Source organism: Aphis gossypii, chromosome X (assembly GCF_020184175.1).
Source record: "Aphis gossypii isolate Hap1 chromosome X, ASM2018417v2, whole genome shotgun sequence".
Lineage (NCBI taxonomy): Eukaryota > Metazoa > Arthropoda > Insecta > Hemiptera > Aphididae > Aphis > Aphis gossypii.
This window is the reverse complement of record NC_065533.1, coordinates 41,240,877-41,259,285: the sequence shown is the minus strand read 5'-3', so window position 1 is coordinate 41,259,285 and position 18,409 is coordinate 41,240,877. Positions and strand designations below refer to the sequence as shown.

The 18,409-nt window shown below is 26.4% G+C and overlaps 3 protein-coding genes across 5 annotated transcripts; 1 reads left to right on the top strand and 2 right to left on the bottom strand.

Moving 5' to 3' along the window:
• Positions 1-1,736: 1,736 nt before the first annotated feature.
• LOC114122685 (3'-5' ssDNA/RNA exonuclease TatD) lies at positions 1,737-4,765 on the bottom strand. 2 transcript variants are annotated; one of them, XM_050206882.1, is made up of 7 exons: positions 4,659-4,765; positions 4,245-4,402; positions 3,974-4,072; positions 2,869-3,029; positions 2,496-2,679; positions 2,196-2,358; positions 1,737-2,127 (listed from the first exon to the last, which is right to left on the bottom strand). In XM_050206882.1, exons 2-7 carry the CDS (start codon positions 4,393-4,395, stop codon positions 1,968-1,970), a joined length of 918 nt encoding a protein of 305 aa, XP_050062839.1. In that variant the 5' UTR covers positions 4,396-4,402; positions 4,659-4,765; the 3' UTR covers positions 1,737-1,967. The 2 variants fall into 2 exon arrangements, with proteins under 2 accessions (XP_050062839.1, XP_050062838.1); XM_050206881.1 differs by having other exon boundaries at positions 4,245-4,728.
• Positions 4,766-10,031: 5,266 nt separating this feature from the next.
• LOC114122687 (RNA exonuclease 4-like) lies at positions 10,032-12,956 on the top strand. The gene is made up of 2 exons (XM_027985427.2): positions 10,032-10,266; positions 12,266-12,956. Exons 1-2 carry the CDS (start codon positions 10,213-10,215, stop codon positions 12,761-12,763), a joined length of 552 nt encoding a protein of 183 aa, XP_027841228.1. The 5' UTR covers positions 10,032-10,212; the 3' UTR covers positions 12,764-12,956.
• Positions 12,957-13,538: 582 nt separating this feature from the next.
• LOC114122694 (protein hook homolog) lies at positions 13,539-17,522 on the bottom strand. 2 transcript variants are annotated; one of them, XM_027985434.2, is made up of 10 exons: positions 17,234-17,522; positions 16,456-16,606; positions 16,242-16,380; positions 15,971-16,145; positions 15,364-15,469; positions 15,178-15,265; positions 14,918-15,100; positions 14,627-14,851; positions 14,419-14,567; positions 13,539-13,787 (listed from the first exon to the last, which is right to left on the bottom strand). In XM_027985434.2, exons 1-10 carry the CDS (start codon positions 17,295-17,297, stop codon positions 13,670-13,672), a joined length of 1,398 nt encoding a protein of 465 aa, XP_027841235.2. In that variant the 5' UTR covers positions 17,298-17,522; the 3' UTR covers positions 13,539-13,669. The 2 variants fall into 2 exon arrangements, with proteins under 2 accessions (XP_027841235.2, XP_050063429.1); XM_050207472.1 differs by having other exon boundaries at positions 15,364-15,466.
• Between the last annotated feature and the right edge of the window lie 887 nt (positions 17,523-18,409).

Sequence of the window (18,409 nt, the reverse complement as noted above, 5' to 3'; positions counted from 1 at the left end):
TTGTATATTATGATACATTATTGAATTAAAATTCAATATACCCATATTATGGACTCACTTGATACCTAGCAGTGCCCACTGCCTATCTTTTTTATATTATTTTCACAAAATTTTATAAATTTACCATGTAATGTTACTACTTTGCTAGTTTGACCAGACATTTTGATTTTTAAACCAATGAACTGTAAAATATTGTTATCAAGATGGAAGAATAAAATGTACTGGTTTTTACTCAACATCCAGATTTCAAATAATTTTTATTTTATTCAATATTTAATATTCATTTTTATTACCTAATTGTTTAATAAAAAACCATTCGGATTGTTTTCTCAGATGTTATTTAAAAATGTCATTCTACCTGTAGTGATATAAGACACAGAATTGTAGATGATATTGAGAAACATTTAAAACCTAACAAAAATCTGCTTATTTTGCTACTTTTACTAATATGTCTATGACTATGTTTTTTGAAATAAATAGCACACTTTTATCTTAATTTAAAAAGTAGCTACAGCTGGAAGATTCATACTATTAATGAAAATCACAGTTTTTGATCCATGAATTGTAGATCAACATTCATCTCACATAAAACAATTCTTTGAACCAAAATGTCACTAAGTAAGGACTAAGAGTTCAGCAATTATAACAAATGTTTGCTTCTTTTTCCATTTTAATTATAATAAGTTTATATTCACTGAATACTTGTTTTTTAAACTCCATTTTTATAACTATATTACCTAAAAATTGAATGTTCATATATACAAAATAAATTTCAATTTTGACAATGATTTTTCATTATTTTATCAATAGGATAAAGATTATTCTCTTCAATATTAAACAAATATTATAATTTATAACTATAAATTTATATTTTATTTTTTATTATTATCATTTTTTTTTTATGACTTATTTTATCCGGAAGAAACAAAGGTGTAACCAAAATCAATTATTAAAGGAGATTTACTTCTCCCACAAATACTACCTAATTTATAATTAAGATTGATACCCATCTTAAACCAATTACTTTTAAATACTTGTCTTACTTTTACAAAATTTTTATCTGGTCAATTTAGTTATTAACAACAAACTACTGAGTTAATTTAAGTTGTCTATCATTAGTCTATTTATAAAACTGATTATGAAGAAACTGTATTATCTAAAATGATAGAAAATACTTTCTCTGATACAAATGCATTTATCTTTTTATAATTGATTTGAATATACACTGAATTCTATATATTCAGTAGAAATTTAAAATAATATTTAATTCAGTCTTAATTTCCAGTTGTACCTATATACAATTTTTTTTTAATTTGAATAATGAAATAAATAAATTGTTTGTTTAACCATATTTTATCATTTCATTCAGAAAGAAAAATAAAAATATAATTGGTACCAATCATATTGCATACCAGTCTGCAATGAAGTATCACATTTTGTCTTTTGTGTCTTTGGAAACCATTACCAGGGGTAACCGTAACACTTTTCAATTCTGTGTGCCAAAGCAGACATGAAATGTCAAAAGTAACCATTCCATAGAGATAAACCGAACTGTAAAAACACCTATGTTAGCCTGACAATTATCTCAATGTATTCTGTTTACTTAATATGTTGCGTCAAGAAGAACTAATTTTAACTGACTGGTTTTTATCAAGACACTGTCATTTTTTCTGTGATAAAGTATAGATAATTAGGATACATAATATAAACCAATAATAATAGAAACAAAACGACCGTTACAAAAATAAAGTAAAATGATTTATTTAGTTACATCAATGTAGCAGTTATAACAAAAATTGTTAAATGGCACAATATATTTTCATTGTATTACTTTGACTAATAGTTATTATAAGTTAAAAACCTTAATTTGATGAACAATAACAATAATAAATTATAAATCATAAATTTAATAAAAAAAAAAATAATAAAACCAACACAAATTCATACATCTTTCTGAAGTGTTAAAATTATGACATTCCAAATATTTTAAGCGCATTAATTGATGTAGCTAAAGCTACTTCATCTGGTTTTTTAGAAATAAAACCAGCTAACAACTCCACCAAAATAGGTAATGAACATGGTTCGTTTCGATGAAATGTACAGTAACGCTGTAAAAATCCCAGTGATCTGTAAAAAAAATGCACATAGCAATTAAAAATTATTTAAAAATATAAATATTTAGTATAAAAATATACCTTTGAGTGAGACTAGATTTTAAGGCATCAGTAAGATTTGCTGCTCTAGCATTTGGATACATAAATGGAGAATCTGATTGCACTAGTATTCTATCTAATGTTAATGTTCCTGCGCTTAAAAGTTTTTTTATTCCACTACCAGAACTATCTTTACACAGACCTCCTACAAAAAAAAAAAAAAAAAATGAAAAATACAACATGCATTTGTATATTTATATTTAAATATTGATCATTGCATTTAAGATATTACTGTCATCAATTGTGCAATAACTAACATCACCATAACATGACAAATGTTACCTGTTATGCCAATGTACATTCCCAAGTTTATGTAGTCAGTAGCTTCTTCAAAGGAACCAGTAAATGAATGTAAAATTGCTGGAAGCATTAAAGGCAAATGTGTTTTAATAATCTTTAAAAAATCTTCATGTGCTCCTTTTTGATGCAACATGATCGGCTTTTTCATTTCTTTAGCCAAGGAAATCTAAAAAAAAAAAAACAAATATTAATATAATAATATAATATATGTTATATTTAATCCAACATGCAAAATATACAGTATTTTATTCTAACCTGTTGCCTGGTGTTTGCAAATGATAATCATACAATAAACATTAATTTAAGAATTTTAAAGAAGTATAACTTTTTTTTCTACTTAAATATTTTAGTTTACCTGTAATTCAAAAACTTTTCTTTGTATATCAGGCGATGAAAAATCTTTATTATAATCTAACCCACATATACCAATAGCTACACATTCTGGATTTTTAGCAATATCTTTCAGTTCATCGTAATAATTATCTTCCCAAGACTTTGCTTCATGTGGATGGATACCTATTGAACATAATAAAATAAACATTACTTAGGTGATACATATTATAGGTAAATAACAATTCGTTTAATCATGGGCGAATAGGTACTTTTTTTTTTTACCGGTATACTTTTATTGGGACCTCATACAACTATGTATACTAAATATTTGTTGAGGCTTATGTATATCATATATATATATATATATATATATATATATATATATATATATAAATGCTTGATTTGTTTACTATTCAATCAATTGTTGAAAAAAAAAATAGTTATTAAAATGATAACAAATTTTTTAATGTATTATTTCTAGCAGCTAATTTATTGATCACTTCATTTGAATCAATAATATTCAGTAAATCTTTTTCAACATTCATCACTCATAGTCTTAGTACCATAGTACAAACAACAAAATAAGTTAGGTATTAATTATATTTTATACGAGTATCAATGCGTATTACACAGAAGGCCCCAATAGTAAATGAAGTTCACAAAATTACAAATACCTGCACAGTCAGGTTAGGTTTTGTAATATAACAGTATTAAAAAATTAAATTATGTACTATTATTTTTTTTTTCGGGATTGGGGCCTCTGAGTATAATATTGATGGGGGCCTACCAAGAAAATCCCGATTTCCAGATAGCCCTATCCGCCCATGTGTTTAATAATAAAAAAAAGTACTTATTAGTCAGTAATTGATAGAAATAGAAAATAAATATGTAATGATAACAACATTTTTTCAGCCACATATTTTATACAATATTACCTAATGGCTCATTTTTAACTTAGAGGATTAAGGTAAAATATTTTACAGTTTTTTTTTTAAATGATTAGGTTAAAAATGATAAAAATGAAAACTCGGGTATCTACAAATACGTTTATAGTTGTCATATTTATCCAAAATAATATTAATACATTGTAAAGACTAATATATTAATAGTACATGTATGTAATTTACCTGCAGTTGAATATATCGATCCTGGATATATTCTTGCTAACCGTAACGCTTCTTTACTAGTTCTTAAAGAGGTACAAGGAACAATTATTTTTTGAACACCTGTAAAATGATAAACACTATGTAACGGTATAATGGTATATCCACAATTTATTGCTGACAGTAAACACTATCATAGGAAGTCATTATAATATTTCAAACATCAAGTAATGTAAAAAATACTGGCAGCACGTATAAGTAAATAAAATGTATCAACAGAGGTACATAACATTACCCGAATCTTTTGCTCGTTGTAACACAGATTCCAAGTCTCTGCTGAACTTTTTGTTCACCATGTTCGATCCAACATCGATTAGCAAATAATTGTCATAGTTCTCTCGGATTGGATCCAGAACCTTGACCGTGCTGTTAGGTTGAAAAGCCATTATATTTCTACAAAAAGCGTTAGAAATTACACGTAAACAAGCCAAGAAGATAATTATTTTTCTTATTATTATTGTTAAATAGGTTGTGTCTAAGAGTATATATATAATATATAACGTTCTGAATTTTAACTTTAACTGTGCCAAAGATAAACTATTATGGACACTGTACGTCTGTACATCGATCTTGGTGGTCTACTTAGCACTTATCTAATAATGTCTAATTGTCTAGAGTCGGTGATAAAGAATGGACAAGTAGTAAATACCTATGACATTTGTAATCGAAACAAACAACAGTATTAAAATTCCATACGATAATGACCGGACCAGCCGCGAATTGTCAGTCGTCACTTGTCAGTGTTATCAGTTATCACAATATTATTACGAGAGTTGTACGAGAAGTGTTGTTTTTGAAGGGACTACACTACTTTGTCTAGAAATTATATCTCCTAATAAACAGTTTATCCAATATTTTTTTTTTTACTAAATACCATTTCGTCCAATAGGTATTTTCTTTCAATTTGAATAAATAAGGTAATTACTAATTAATATTGTTTAAATGAGTTTTTGAAAAAAAAAAAAACAAAAATTGTAATTTCTGAATTTTTGGTTTCTCACAGTATTACAAAATTACTCTATTTCAAATATCCAATTTTCACAGGAATAAAACGCGCATTGAAAATGAAAACCAGTGTATAGTACACCAATTATAAACTCAAAATGACAAATGGGCGATTTTTTAAACAACGAGTTCACGAACCTCCGTGATCTTCAAATCATCTATAATTTAAATTAAACCGTAATAATCATTTTATTGCGTACCTATGCAATACGTATATAAAGTGAAGATAAATTATGAAAACAGATTTTTAATAATAATTACAAGTAATAAAATGCTTATTTTCGGATATCAATAATATTATAATAATGTTTAAATATTTTATTGGCGTAGTCGCGTTGAATGAAGATTTTGATGAAACGATATTGTGGAGGTAAAATCTCGTGTAAATTTCGTCTATAAATAAGATAAATAATTGATAAATTAAGTTTGGCCGTACAATCGTACAAAAACTATATTAAATATTTAATGTAAACATTATCATATTAGCTATATACTTAATATTTAATAGTATATACACAATACACTATTTAGTAACTAACAACAGTATAAACTTAAAACTATAACTGTCTATAAGGTCTATGATACAATATAATAACATTAATAACTGTTTACGGTGTATTTAATAAGTAATAAATATTATGTTATAAAAATACATTAGTATTCGTAGTATAATATTACACTAAATACTATATACTCGTAGTACACTCGTAGTCATCGTTATTCACGTTATTGACGATTTTCTGGGACGAACAACCATTGCTACGTTAAAAATAAACGAAATACAATCCTAATACACTAATTAAAAGTAGACATTTCGCTGAATAACTAAAAATAAAAGCATTGCTCTGATAATCGGTGAATTACAAAGCCATAAGATGACTTGTACATTATCGTCGGACCGCGGCACGCGATGTGTTAAATATAACTATGCGATTTTAAAGAAATTTATCAATATCCAATGTGGTATATAGTATAAGAATAATAATAGCATGCATCATTACTAATATTACTATCATAAATTTTTTTAGTGCATATCAAATACCTATTCATGTAGGTACGTAGTTAAAAAAATTTTTTGCGCATAAAATTCCAAATTGACCTGATTAATTTTATTATTTTATAAAATTATAACCCACATGCTTGACATGCCCGTATTTTACTTGATATTTCCTAAAATAACGTTCTACCTACTATTTTATATACATATAATATATAATATTATTTCCGCTCGACCTTCAAGAATTTTTAGATAGCGAAGTTAATGATGGAATTATAATTTCAGGCTCTTGAAAGTTTGAACAAAATGATATAAGTTCTACTGCAAAGAGTGGCAAGAAAATCCACCCTCGAAGCAACAACGGTTAGAGACCAGTTCTCTAACGACTCTAACTTATTTTGTGGAAAAGTGGCATGGCAAGACCGAGGCACCGAGCTTAAATTTAATAAAATTATTATGACCTTATTTAAACAATAATAATAATTTACCAGTGTCAAATAACCAATGTGATGAATATAAAACTAAATATGAAACTAATAAAACAATGATGTTTAATAATAATAAGGTAATAAATGTTTTCATTTTTTAGAATCAAACTTAATTAGCTTATAAAATTAACATAAATGTATACATTATAATGTATAGTTGTTTCTATTATACCTATTATTTATAAAAATTTTGCCCTGTTAAGTCGTATAATTAATAATTATTAATATCAATAATATTGTATAACAATAATAACATAATCGTAAACGACGTATAAACATCTCCAATTTGGAAAAAAATGAATACCAACATTGAAAATGAATCTAATAATGTAATATATAATATGATATTAAGATTTAGTATAGACTTTATTATATTGTGTCTTAATAAAATAAACTTATTTCCGTTGAATTAATGGTTTTTTCGCCTCATAAATGCCATATTATAGAAATGTCATTGTATTGTAAGCAAACCAATCTAGTATGTAAAATTTATATTGTAAATATCTTCAGCACATGTAGTCAGTACCCTAACTTATTAGTCCTGACTTTTTTTAAAAGCTTTCTATGTGTATATAACCATACCTAACTCATAACTGAATTTTTATATTTTTTTAATCTCGGTTATATTAGTTTTGACACTAAAATTATTACAAAAATACAAAAAAAAAAAAATTAAAAAAAAAATAGTTTGCTAGGTGGTACCTAGCTAGTATTAGTTTGCTTTCAATTTCTTTCCAAGCATCGTGAACTATACTTAGATTTTTATGATCAACATGGTGTGGGTTCCAAAATTGTGATTGAGGTTCATAAAATTTTAAAAACTCTAAAACCAACCTCATTATTGGCCCACTTCATGTTTTTTTTTGTTTCAATTAATTTTTCATATTTAAAAAAAAAACAACTAAAAGACGTGTTGTATACAAATTGTTGATATTATGTTATTATTAAGTGATATTAAATTATTATGTTATTTGTATTTTACTATTTTGTGTCAATTATTAAATTCGAATATGTATCATGTATGGTTTTCTCGTAGCCTCATTAGCGACGGATAGTACAATTTATTTATCGTTGTTACAATTATTATCATTGAATATTGATTATAGAATATAAATCAATGTTATTGTTTTAAGACGAAAAACGTACGTCAGGATGACTGTTGGCTGCGGTTTCACTGTTTTTAGACGCAGTCGTCTACCGTCGCTGTTCGGTAATAATATTTTTGTAATGCATGAAGCTTAATATTTTTATTTATACCACACATGCTATACCCGTACTAGTCCCCGTTCGGACCTCTACAGACGTTTAATAAATTGAAAATTCACTACAGTTGTAGACTCGCCGAATCACTCGCCTGTGGGAGCGGTGTTAAAAATTTAATGTTAAATGTTTAAATTTTAAATGCGCTGCTCGTTTCTTTCGGTACAACCAGAGCCGGCGCAAGCTATTTTGCCGCCCCGGGCTAAATTATAAATGCCGCCCTATTAAAACTAAATAAATGCTAAAATTCCGCCCCTGGGTATTTAGACAAAAATTGACCCTGGGTTAGGTTACTCAGTAACGAAAACAGAGTAAAAAAACAGAGTAAAAAAAAAACAGAGTACTTTAACGGAGTACGAACCGAAAATTGTCGAATAGCCACGAGCCTAGACGAGCTATACCGCGCCCAGACGAGCAAGAGCGTTCCCACGGAGAGTGTATACCGAGCCAGCGTACTTGGCAGTTGGCATGTAAATTTATAATGTTTACGAGTTGTTTTTATTTACGATCGTCGAAAAACCAGATAAGAAGTAAACAATGAACTGTGCAAGGTTATGGTCGGGGAGTATACACACACAAAATAAATGATTATTCACTTCACAATTCACGCACAACGACGAGCAGAGATGGCAACTGGCAAGGACGAAAGAATTGCCTATAGAATTATATTAGGATATTAGGATTTAGGATATTTAGGATAAAAAATCGCCACGTTTTCAAGAGGGTACTTATGATGAAGTGGTTAAAATCGATCTGAACAAATTGTTCCAAATAATAATTGAGATTTGAGACTTAGAAAATTTTAGGTACCAGGTCTACATTTTTTTTTAATTTTTATAATAATATTATGTATTTTGTTTATTTTAGTTTTATCTAAGCGATAAAATTATTTTATTTGGTAGTAAATATTTTGTTTTTTTTTATAATATAGGTAATAGTTATATATGAGACAAACACTACGAAATTTCTCACCACAAAATAAATACAATTGCCTAATAATAAGCAATAATTTACAAAATTTCTAACGTTCTAGTCATTCTACAATTATTCTGCATATCATGTGATGACGTGATGTGATATATATATATACGCGTGATGTCAATACTATTATTATGAACTACAGATTTCGGCGGGCGTTATTTGTAGTGGACGGGACGTTTTTAAGTTTTTTTAATTATTTATTATTTCGTCGATATTTAACCGATTTTGAAAAAAAACCTATTTACAAAGCAGTTTTTACTCAACAAACAATAGTAAATTATTCTATTCATATAATTATTTTATTAAAATAGTTTTATACTGTTTTTAACATAAGAAAAAAAAGTCGACCAGCATAATAAAAGTGCTAAAATATATATAAAAAAAAGGAATATTTTACAAATAAAAATGAAATTCACAGTTAAAATTCTTTTTGATGGAAAATATGTCAATATTTGATGTACACACTGAGTATTGTTAATATTATTATTATTCCATAAACATTAATTTTAGCGTTCGGCTTCTTTCATGCTCATTTATACATATATTGATATTTGATATATAATAATATTATTATGTGTATGTGTATTTAAAAATATACTTAGTAGATTTATACTTAATATACTAACTACTAAGATTTAATTAGATATGATTCACGAGAAATATCCAAAGTATTTGAAACAAAATTAGAAATCATCAGAAATTATTTCTAGGGAAAACGCAATTGTTGCCATGACTTAAAATTAAATTATGAACAGTGCTCCACGTGAGCCAACCATTTATACATTTTAATTTTCGATGTTGATAATTGTTATACTATCGATACTATCGATTGACGAAAATGCTAAAAGTGTAGGATAAACATAAACCGATAAAAATTGAATTTATTATCGATGTCTAAAAGTCATCACGCGCTCAGTGCGTAATTCGTCCTCGACGTATTTTTCAGATTTTTCTTTTATTGTGTTTCGTCTCGAATGTGTTTATTATCGATTAGGTAACACATCTTATCCATTAGCGTCATTAGTTTACTATCGCCACTATTTGTGTCTTGGCCTATGGAATACGGACAACGATTAGCCATATATTATAGTTATATACTCATATAATATCACAGATGTATATGAAAATATTATTATATTATAGTATTATTTTTATATAATATTATCTATGTACAATATAGTCTTATAGAAGCGTACTAGCGTGCTTTCCAGTGTTTCCACTGTTTTATTTTCATGTCTTGTTCAAGTTTATTGACTATTGACATTGAGTAGGTAGTGACTGACTAGCAGTGAGTGACTAGTGACTAATGAGTAATGAGTAATTAGTTCATTCTTCATCCTATGCTTTACGGATGCGGTTGTGTATTGTGTAGTATGAAATTAATTGTTGTTTTTCATTGACGCAATTATTTTATTACCTATTTTTATTTTTTTTTTAAATAAAAAGACTTTAATATTTCAATTCGAGAAAAAATGTCGTCCGATAAATCACAATGTGTGAATGATAGACTATCAAAGGATTTAAAGGTAACTGATATTTTCAATTATCTTAATAAAATTAATAGAATACATCCTCGAACACATAAATTCCGTCTTTACTCTTTACCCTAACGTGGGGTACGAGTCTATATAGAGCCCCTGAATTATTAATAAGCCCCTCGACCAACGGAGGCTCCGAAAAATATAATTTACATGTTTAGTCTTAACGTCGTAACATATTGGCGCAACCTATCTCGATTAAATATTTGATTGTCAGATTTAAATAATTAGGTAGTTACAATTTAAAAACAATACTAAATTATAATATGTAACTGAAAAATCAAAATTTAAATGCTATAAATAGGTATGATGATTATTTCTTTAGCAGCTATACATTTGATTTACAATAAGTTTTATCGACATACAGTCACAGTGAGAGGTGGCTACAAGATTATTTATTCATTATTATGTTTGCGTGATAAAATAACATCGTTAATATTTTTGAACAAAGAGGTAGATCTAAAAATATCGTTTCGTAAATCAAATGATAGTTATAATTTGGAAGTTTTATCCGAGTGTATATTTTAAAATCGTTATTGACGTATTTCACATAGGCATTTTTTTTTGTTTTTAAAAGGGCCCTTAAACTCTGTGACCAAAGGGCCTTGCATAGGTAGCCAAAGACAGTTCTGTAATATATAATATAATATAATATCTATCTATTATAATACTCAATCACTTAAAATTAATTAATTTATTATTCAGTTATGTTTATGTAATTAATGTATCAATAAGTCGTCGTATTTAACTGACTTGACCGGTTACTTATTCTGTGACTGTTAGTTACCGTCAAATGCTATAACTTGGGACATGATAATTAATTTTTGGTTTATTCGCTATGGCCTCGCTATATTTGAGTTAATCTAAATTTTTTTTATGTATAATTATCTACATAAGATTATCTATGGACTCGATGTGATAATACAGCCCAAAACACAAATAATAACGACAGAGAACCGTCACCACGTTTTACACTATTTCTAAATACAAAATAGTCCTCAAAAACTATCGGTTAGTCATTAACTATGCTTTAAATCACAAATTTGTATTCTTTATTTTTCACAGATAAATGTATGTAGTTTTAAGTTAAAAAAACGAAATTCAATTTAATTAAATATTAAACCTTGTAGCTTATGATTTATATATGTAATATGTTATACAACTCAGGACATAGGTACATATTATATAATATACATATTAATTTTTTTAACTGTTATTATGTATATTCTTATATTTTGTTATATTTTTAAGATATATTTTATCATTAAGAAAAGACTGGTTTATAAGTTAAAGTATGTTTTGAATTTTTCTTTTGTTTTTTTTTTCTATAAATATATAAGATTAATTAAGTTTAACATTTTTTGAATTTTTTTTTCTTATACTACAGAACAACTTTTTTTAAAGTTAATATTTGTCCCTAGTTGGAATTGGTATTGGAAACATGATTTTTAAGTAATTTTAGTAGATTGGTCTAAGTTGTAGCACCCTGCATATAATTTGGGACAAAAATCAAAAAAATAAATAATGCACTTAGATAGCACTAAAATTTTTAAAACCATAAAGGTGTCAAAGAGCAATTCAAGAGTAAACTTTTGACTCAAATTCAAGATTGTAGCTATCTTGGTTTTGAAGTTATGCAAGCTCAAAGTTCAAAACTGTCCCGAGTTGTATCATTTGACGGTATTAATTATTATATTTCAGTCACTATTACTCGTTTCTGTGGTGAATGGTGGCGATATGTTATTCTACTGCCTTCTAATAACCATTTATTATCCAACTTTATAACCGAAAATATAAACAAAAACATCGCTTTGACGTTTCTTTAGAACATTACAAATTTAATAATGTGTATGAATGATTCTCTGCTGTTTGACAGTAATTTGACCACCAGTGCCGTTATAAAGATAACTTAATTTTAGCATTTATGGTTGCAACTTGTTGAGTGTAGTTGACTTGATGTATTGATTTATGCTTGTTTGTGTTCCAGGAGCAGGAAGATATTAATGTTGTAGCAATCGATTGTGAAATGGTTGGCACACGAAGAGGTAGTATTTTGGCTCGTGTTTCAATTGTTAATTCTAAGGGCGAAACCATCTGCGACAAGTTTGTCAAGCCTACAGGAAAAGTGATAGATTATCGTACACCTGTGAGTGGCATTCGACCTAGAGACATTGAAAACGGGGAGGCGTTTGCCAAAGTACGTCAAGAAGTTGTGAAAATACTCAAAAACAAAATATTGGTAGGCCATGGAGTAAAGCATGACTTGGAGGTATTGCAAATTTCACATCCCGAACATATGATTAGAGACACCTCGTTGCACTGGAAAGTCAAGGAATCTTCGAAACTTAGAACGCCTAGTCTGAAATTTTTGGCAAAACGTTTACTTGGAGTAACTATACAGGAAGGAGAACACAGTTCTGTTGAAGATGCCAAGGCAGCACTACAGGTGTATTTGAAAGAAAGAAAAAATTGGGAATCTAGTTAAGAAAATTAGTTGTTTCAGAAATAAGGGTAAACCACATAGAAAGCATAAAAGTATTAATTTTTTTGTTTACATTAACACTAAAGTATAATTTTGAATATTGATAATTTAAGATCATTTCTTATACATTTTGTGAATTAAGTCTGTAATATTGTAAAATTATTTTTCTTAAAATATAATTTTATTTCAGTTTAAATTTACTATTAGTATTATTTTAATGTAGATGTTTTTAATAATAATTGATTTATTAATGACTTGCATTATTAAAGTTAGAGGTAAGAACATTATCTGTCTACACTTAAGTATTAGTTTTTTTTTTAAATATTTTAATTTTCAAGCAAGATAAATTATTATAACGCAAATTTTCAGGCTATTTAAAATATCTAATACTTAAGAACCGAAGTTCTAAATTATAACTTTAATAGTATTAAAATTTAAAGTTGACAACACACAAATACTTTTTGTAATAATGAGTGTTGTTTTATAAAAGAATCACTCTGTATACATTTTATACCAAGTTATAATTGATTATCATTTATAAGAAAAAATTAGGAATATTTTTAAAATTTGGTTATTAGCAAAACAAATCTTTGCAATACTAACAATATATATATTTTTAACAGTATTTGAAACGCTTTTTATTTGGGTTTTATCTTATTTAAATGTTTGATAAATATTATGCTAAAATAAATTATTAAAAATGTATTGATAATAGCTGATAACTTAAAATATTACTGTACGTAACATACTCTTAAGTACACATGACAAAAATGATAAATAAAAAAATATAACAAGTTTATTAAAATTTAGATTATCCATAAACAATTATTTTTAAAATATCTTAATACTAATCTATAAATATAATACAATAATTATTTGTTGAATACATCTAATGTTATATCAGTTAAATTAATAATTTGTGTTGGCCATATTTTGCCGTAATTTACCTATATCATTTAAGAGTGTTCTTAGTTTTTCTTCATCGTGTTGGCGTTCTACTAATTGATTAGTTAATATGTTTTGAATACTGAAAAACATGTAAGATAAAGTTTATTTTTTATAAATGTGGTAATTAACCCTAAAGCACACACTACACGGTCAAAAAGACCAAGTTTTTTAAATTTTGTTCATTGCTTCAAAAATATGGAATATTAATGTAACCCAACCTAGGTACCTTTTAATTAGGCTATTAACTAAAATTAGATACAACTCCCAATCATATACAATTTGATGGCTGTACTATAAAAAGGTTTAATGTTATTATTAAATTATTTTCATTATCTATTGAAAAAACTGCCTAAAATACTGTGTACGAGATATACTGTGATATAAACTTATATGTAATAACATTTATATGAAAGTTTAATTTGTTTATATTAAGTATCAATAAAAGCGTTTGACAATTTTTATTTATTTTAGAGCAATAGAATAATGATTATTTCAATTTATCAAATTTTAATTAATATACTTCAATACATGGTCAAAAAGAAAGTGTATGTAAAATCTCGTGAATATTTTTAATGCGTGTAATATAGGGTTAAAATAAAATTATTTAAAAACTATAAGTAAAGAATTTAATGCTGACTATATTCAACCTTAAAAATATCAAAACAAATTTTATTATTTTTAACTTTTTAAGCATTAATATAATTATTTACTTTTGTTTATTGTTGGGTAAATGATCATCAGTTTTAGTTTCATGAAATCTGGAGTATATTTGATTAATTTTTCTTACAGATGCTATCCACCGCTCTTTGAAGAACATACATGAATTATTAGCTTCTTCAAGTTTACTCTCTAAAATTGACTAAACATAATATTTATTTATTAATTATATTTCATAACATGTAAATTTAAATTACATACAATTGTTTTCTCTAATTCTTGTACACGTAAACCATAATTGTTTTTGTACTTCAGTTCTTCGTTTTCTTTTCTTAGTAAAATATTCTTTTTTTCTGATTCATGTAGTTTTGTTTCCATTTCCAAAATTGTATTACTTAGTTCACTAATTGTGTGTGCATTGGTCGATTGCGTATTTCGCATTAATCCACAATATTTATTGTCCATGCTATCTTTTTGACAAGCCAACTATAAAATCTCAATATATTTTATTTCAATGGGAAAAAATTAAAAATATAAAATCAATTATCATACTTCTAGTTCTTTAGCTGTTACAATTGCATCCCTTTCCTTTAATGTATCAGACATTTTGTCTAAATCCTTAGCTAATGCTTTACATTTAGACATGGCATAGGTAAGTTCATCTTCAATGCGTTTTCTATCATTAGACCATTTATTGTTAAATTCTTTTAACAGTTGTTCTTCCTTTGTTTTCATCTGAGTTAATAAAATGAAAATAAATTGTAAGTTAAGTATGATTATGGTTACATAATATCAACAAATTATATAATAACCTTTTCATTAAATAATATCATTTGTTTGTCTTTCCAATCTTCTAATTCTTCAATTAATTTTTGCTGAACATCAAAAGTGAATTCATTGCTTAGGAAAAATATAATTTGTATTTATTTTAATCCATTATAGGTAATTAAATGTTATTATTTAATTTTAAAATCTTAATTAATTTTATTAAAACTTACTGCTGTTCATATTTTTCTGGTAAAATATCAATTTGTTCTAACATATTAATATCAGGTTTTGATAAATCTATTTCAATGTTTTCATCAAAATGTTTATTATCTTCTACTGAAATAAAAATATTAATATGTACATGATAATCATAAGGTTAAGTATTATATTCATTCTTATTTATTTTTATGTATTATAAATATAGATAGTCTTTAAACTAGTAACATTGTTTCAAGACTAAATGGCTGTAATAGCAGTAGTATTGATAAAATGTTGCTAATTTTATAATTATTACATTTAACACATGCGTACAGCGCCATATTGGCAAGAAATCAGTCTACTGAGTTTTAGAATTTCTATTGTTTGATTACTGTACAGTTAAAATAATTTAAATCAATTATATTATTTTCTACCAGTTTTCGTACTAATTTATCACAAAAAAAAATAAAAAATAATAATAATAATAAGACCAAACACTCAAAACCAGCCCACTGAGTTTTACTCGGTAATTCACTAACTTGTTAGACCAATCCGGCATAGTATACATATTATTAGTATTAAGTAATTCATTAAATATCTTGTAAGTAATTGTTTTATGATTATAACATAATACTTTACTTTTTTTCAAACAATTGTCAACAATTGTATTCTTATTATTTATCAAATTTAAGTTTTTCATTTTTTTTGGTGATATTTCTATAGTTTTATCATTTAAATCTTCAATTCGTAATGATAAATTAATATCATAACAACAGTTTTTTGATCCTATTAATTTGTAAGAGGTATTTTCTATCTAAAATTTTGAAATTTAATTAGAATTTAATCAACAATAAATTATTAAATGACATATTATATTCATTTATTGAATTTTGAAATCAGTATTACTTACACGATCATTGGATGCTGGATTAATGGTTTGTGCACCTTTTACTTTTAATAAAAGATAACCAAGCTTTTCATTTGAACTTGATTTGTCTATTGGAATACGAAAACACTCAATTCTTATAGACGCATTAGACATTTTTAACCTTATCAATATAAATAAACCATTACAAACAAATAAAAAGTATATTGTAGAAATAAATATAATTTTTAGTTTTTACTTTTTTAATGTAGCATTATCCATGTACCATACAATATCTGAGGTAAATTTCAATTCATTTTGATTGACTGGAATAATAGCTGTTTGTAATTTTTGATTCATCAATGTTGCGTAAATTACAATAGATCCTTTGACTAAACCAAATCCATAGGCTAAAAAAATATATTTATACAAATACTAATATCACATATTTGATAAAAAAAAAACACAACTAATTTACTTTTATATTACTAATTTCAACATGAGTATGTGGAGAATATTAAATGTAATAATTTTAATCATTACTATGAATAATAATTTTTTTATGACGATTCTGATTAAAGTATTTTTTACAATCACCAGACAGATACACACAGATAGAACACTTTTTTTACACAAAAATCTCCAATAGCTCATAGTTTTAAATTGAATTTTATTTTACTTAAGTTTAATGAACTCAAATTTAAGCAAAATCTATAAAATGATTCAGCTGTCAATTTATAAATTTTATTCTCGTCAATATTAGTTTCCATAATAGCCTTTTAAGTATAAAATTTTTTATAGACATCTAATTTTATATAATAAGAATTAATTAGCTCTAATAATTTTTTAAATAAATACACGTTTTCTTACACGCACTTGGCGTCTGGTACAAATATAAATGCAATGATTATTAATTATCATACACCAGATTAAATGAAAAATATCGCTAGGTAATCCTGGGTAGGTAGTAATTATTCTACAGTACCCAAAAATACCCAGAGACTAAATGTTTCATTTCCATAATGTACTGTTCTAACCTGAGTTTATATGTAAAATAATCTTTTTATTCATGGAATCCAATCCTTGAAGTTGATTTGCCATACTACAATTTTGTTTCTGTGTTTCTGTATTTAATATTTTTAAACGTATCTTATAATTTAAAATGTTTATTTACGATTCATTTTATTAAACAGTCAAAATATTTTAAACGTTTTCTGTAAATTAAAAACGGCAGAAAAATAACATAATTTTCTTTTTTTTTACAGAAGAACATTAAAACACGATTGTCGAATGTCGGTTATAAAATCGTGATAATTAACATAATAATAACACTACTTCATACTTATCTGTTCTGACGATTACTTATCATTGCAGCTGCTATCTATAATGTTATCATTATTTAGCATTTTCCACCTTCATGCACCGTCCAGTGCAAGGCTAGAGTTGCACCACAGATAATAGATTCCATTATCTATGGTTCAACCAATACAGATTTTGCCAGTGCAGATTCAGTGATAATATATACAAAATACAATATGGTATTGCCATTGATTAAATATACTATATAGTATACATATGTATATTCAATCAATGGTTATGGTATGGCTATTATTTTTCCTGTATCATAGAGACAACAATATATAATGGATTGAGAGAGGAACGAAATTCTGGAGCATATTATTAAGTAGGTATGCTTTGTGTAGTATAAAATAATATTTATTATTATTTTACATAAGTTCGTGACCGAGTTTATCAGACCAATATTAAGTATGGTTTCACGAATTACGGGGGACCGATGGCAAACGGTTTATTAAAAATTGTTTTAGCTATGAACAAATTCAACAAACTTGATAATATGTTGTGTCGCCGTGTCGGTAAGCAATTAGCTAACCGTTTGATTTCGTTATATCAGCGAATACTGGATAATTGTCGGAAAAAAATTGTTTAGGTACAACATAGTATGTCCATACAATAACAGTGTGAGGAAAAGGGGGATTTATAAATTAGGATGACATTATGACAACATTTTTTATAAATAGATAGCTACACTCAAGGGACATTAGATACTTGGCTAGTTCTTTCTAAATAACATTGTCACCAGTGTCTGATTGGTACTTAAAGGGACTCGAATGTATAATGTATTTCTTTAGAAGGGGCCCCTAAAATGTCTGAATTAAAAAGATAAAAAAGTGCTTATAATAATCTAGTGAAAA

Bases quoted from the DNA above. Each gene is read 5' to 3' on its own strand.
- LOC114122687 (XM_027985427.2), top strand. From the start codon at position 10,213: ATGTCGTCCGATAAATCACAATGTGTGAATGATAGACTATCAAAGGAT. The intron at 10,267-12,265 runs GTAACTGATATT...TTTGTGTTCCAG, and splicing joins GACTATCAAAGGATTTAAAG to GAGCAGGAAGATATTAATGT.
- LOC114122694 (XM_027985434.2), bottom strand. From the start codon at position 17,297: ATGGCAAATCAACTTCAAGGATTGGATTCCATGAATAAAAAGATTATT. The intron at 16,607-17,233 runs GTTAGAACAGTA...ATATTTTTTTAG, and splicing joins TATTTTACATATAAACTCAG to CCTATGGATTTGGTTTAGTC. The intron at 15,101-15,177 runs GTTATTATATAA...TTATTAACTCAG, and splicing joins TGATATTATTTAATGAAAAG to ATGAAAACAAAGGAAGAACA.
- LOC114122685 (XM_050206882.1), bottom strand. From the start codon at position 4,395: ATGGCTTTTCAACCTAACAGCACGGTCAAGGTTCTGGATCCAATCCGA. The intron at 3,030-3,973 runs GTAAATTACATA...TATGTTCAATAG, and splicing joins ATCGATATATTCAACTGCAG to GTATCCATCCACATGAAGCA. The intron at 2,680-2,868 runs GTAAACTAAAAT...TTTTTTTTTTAG, and splicing joins GAAAAGTTTTTGAATTACAG to ATTTCCTTGGCTAAAGAAAT.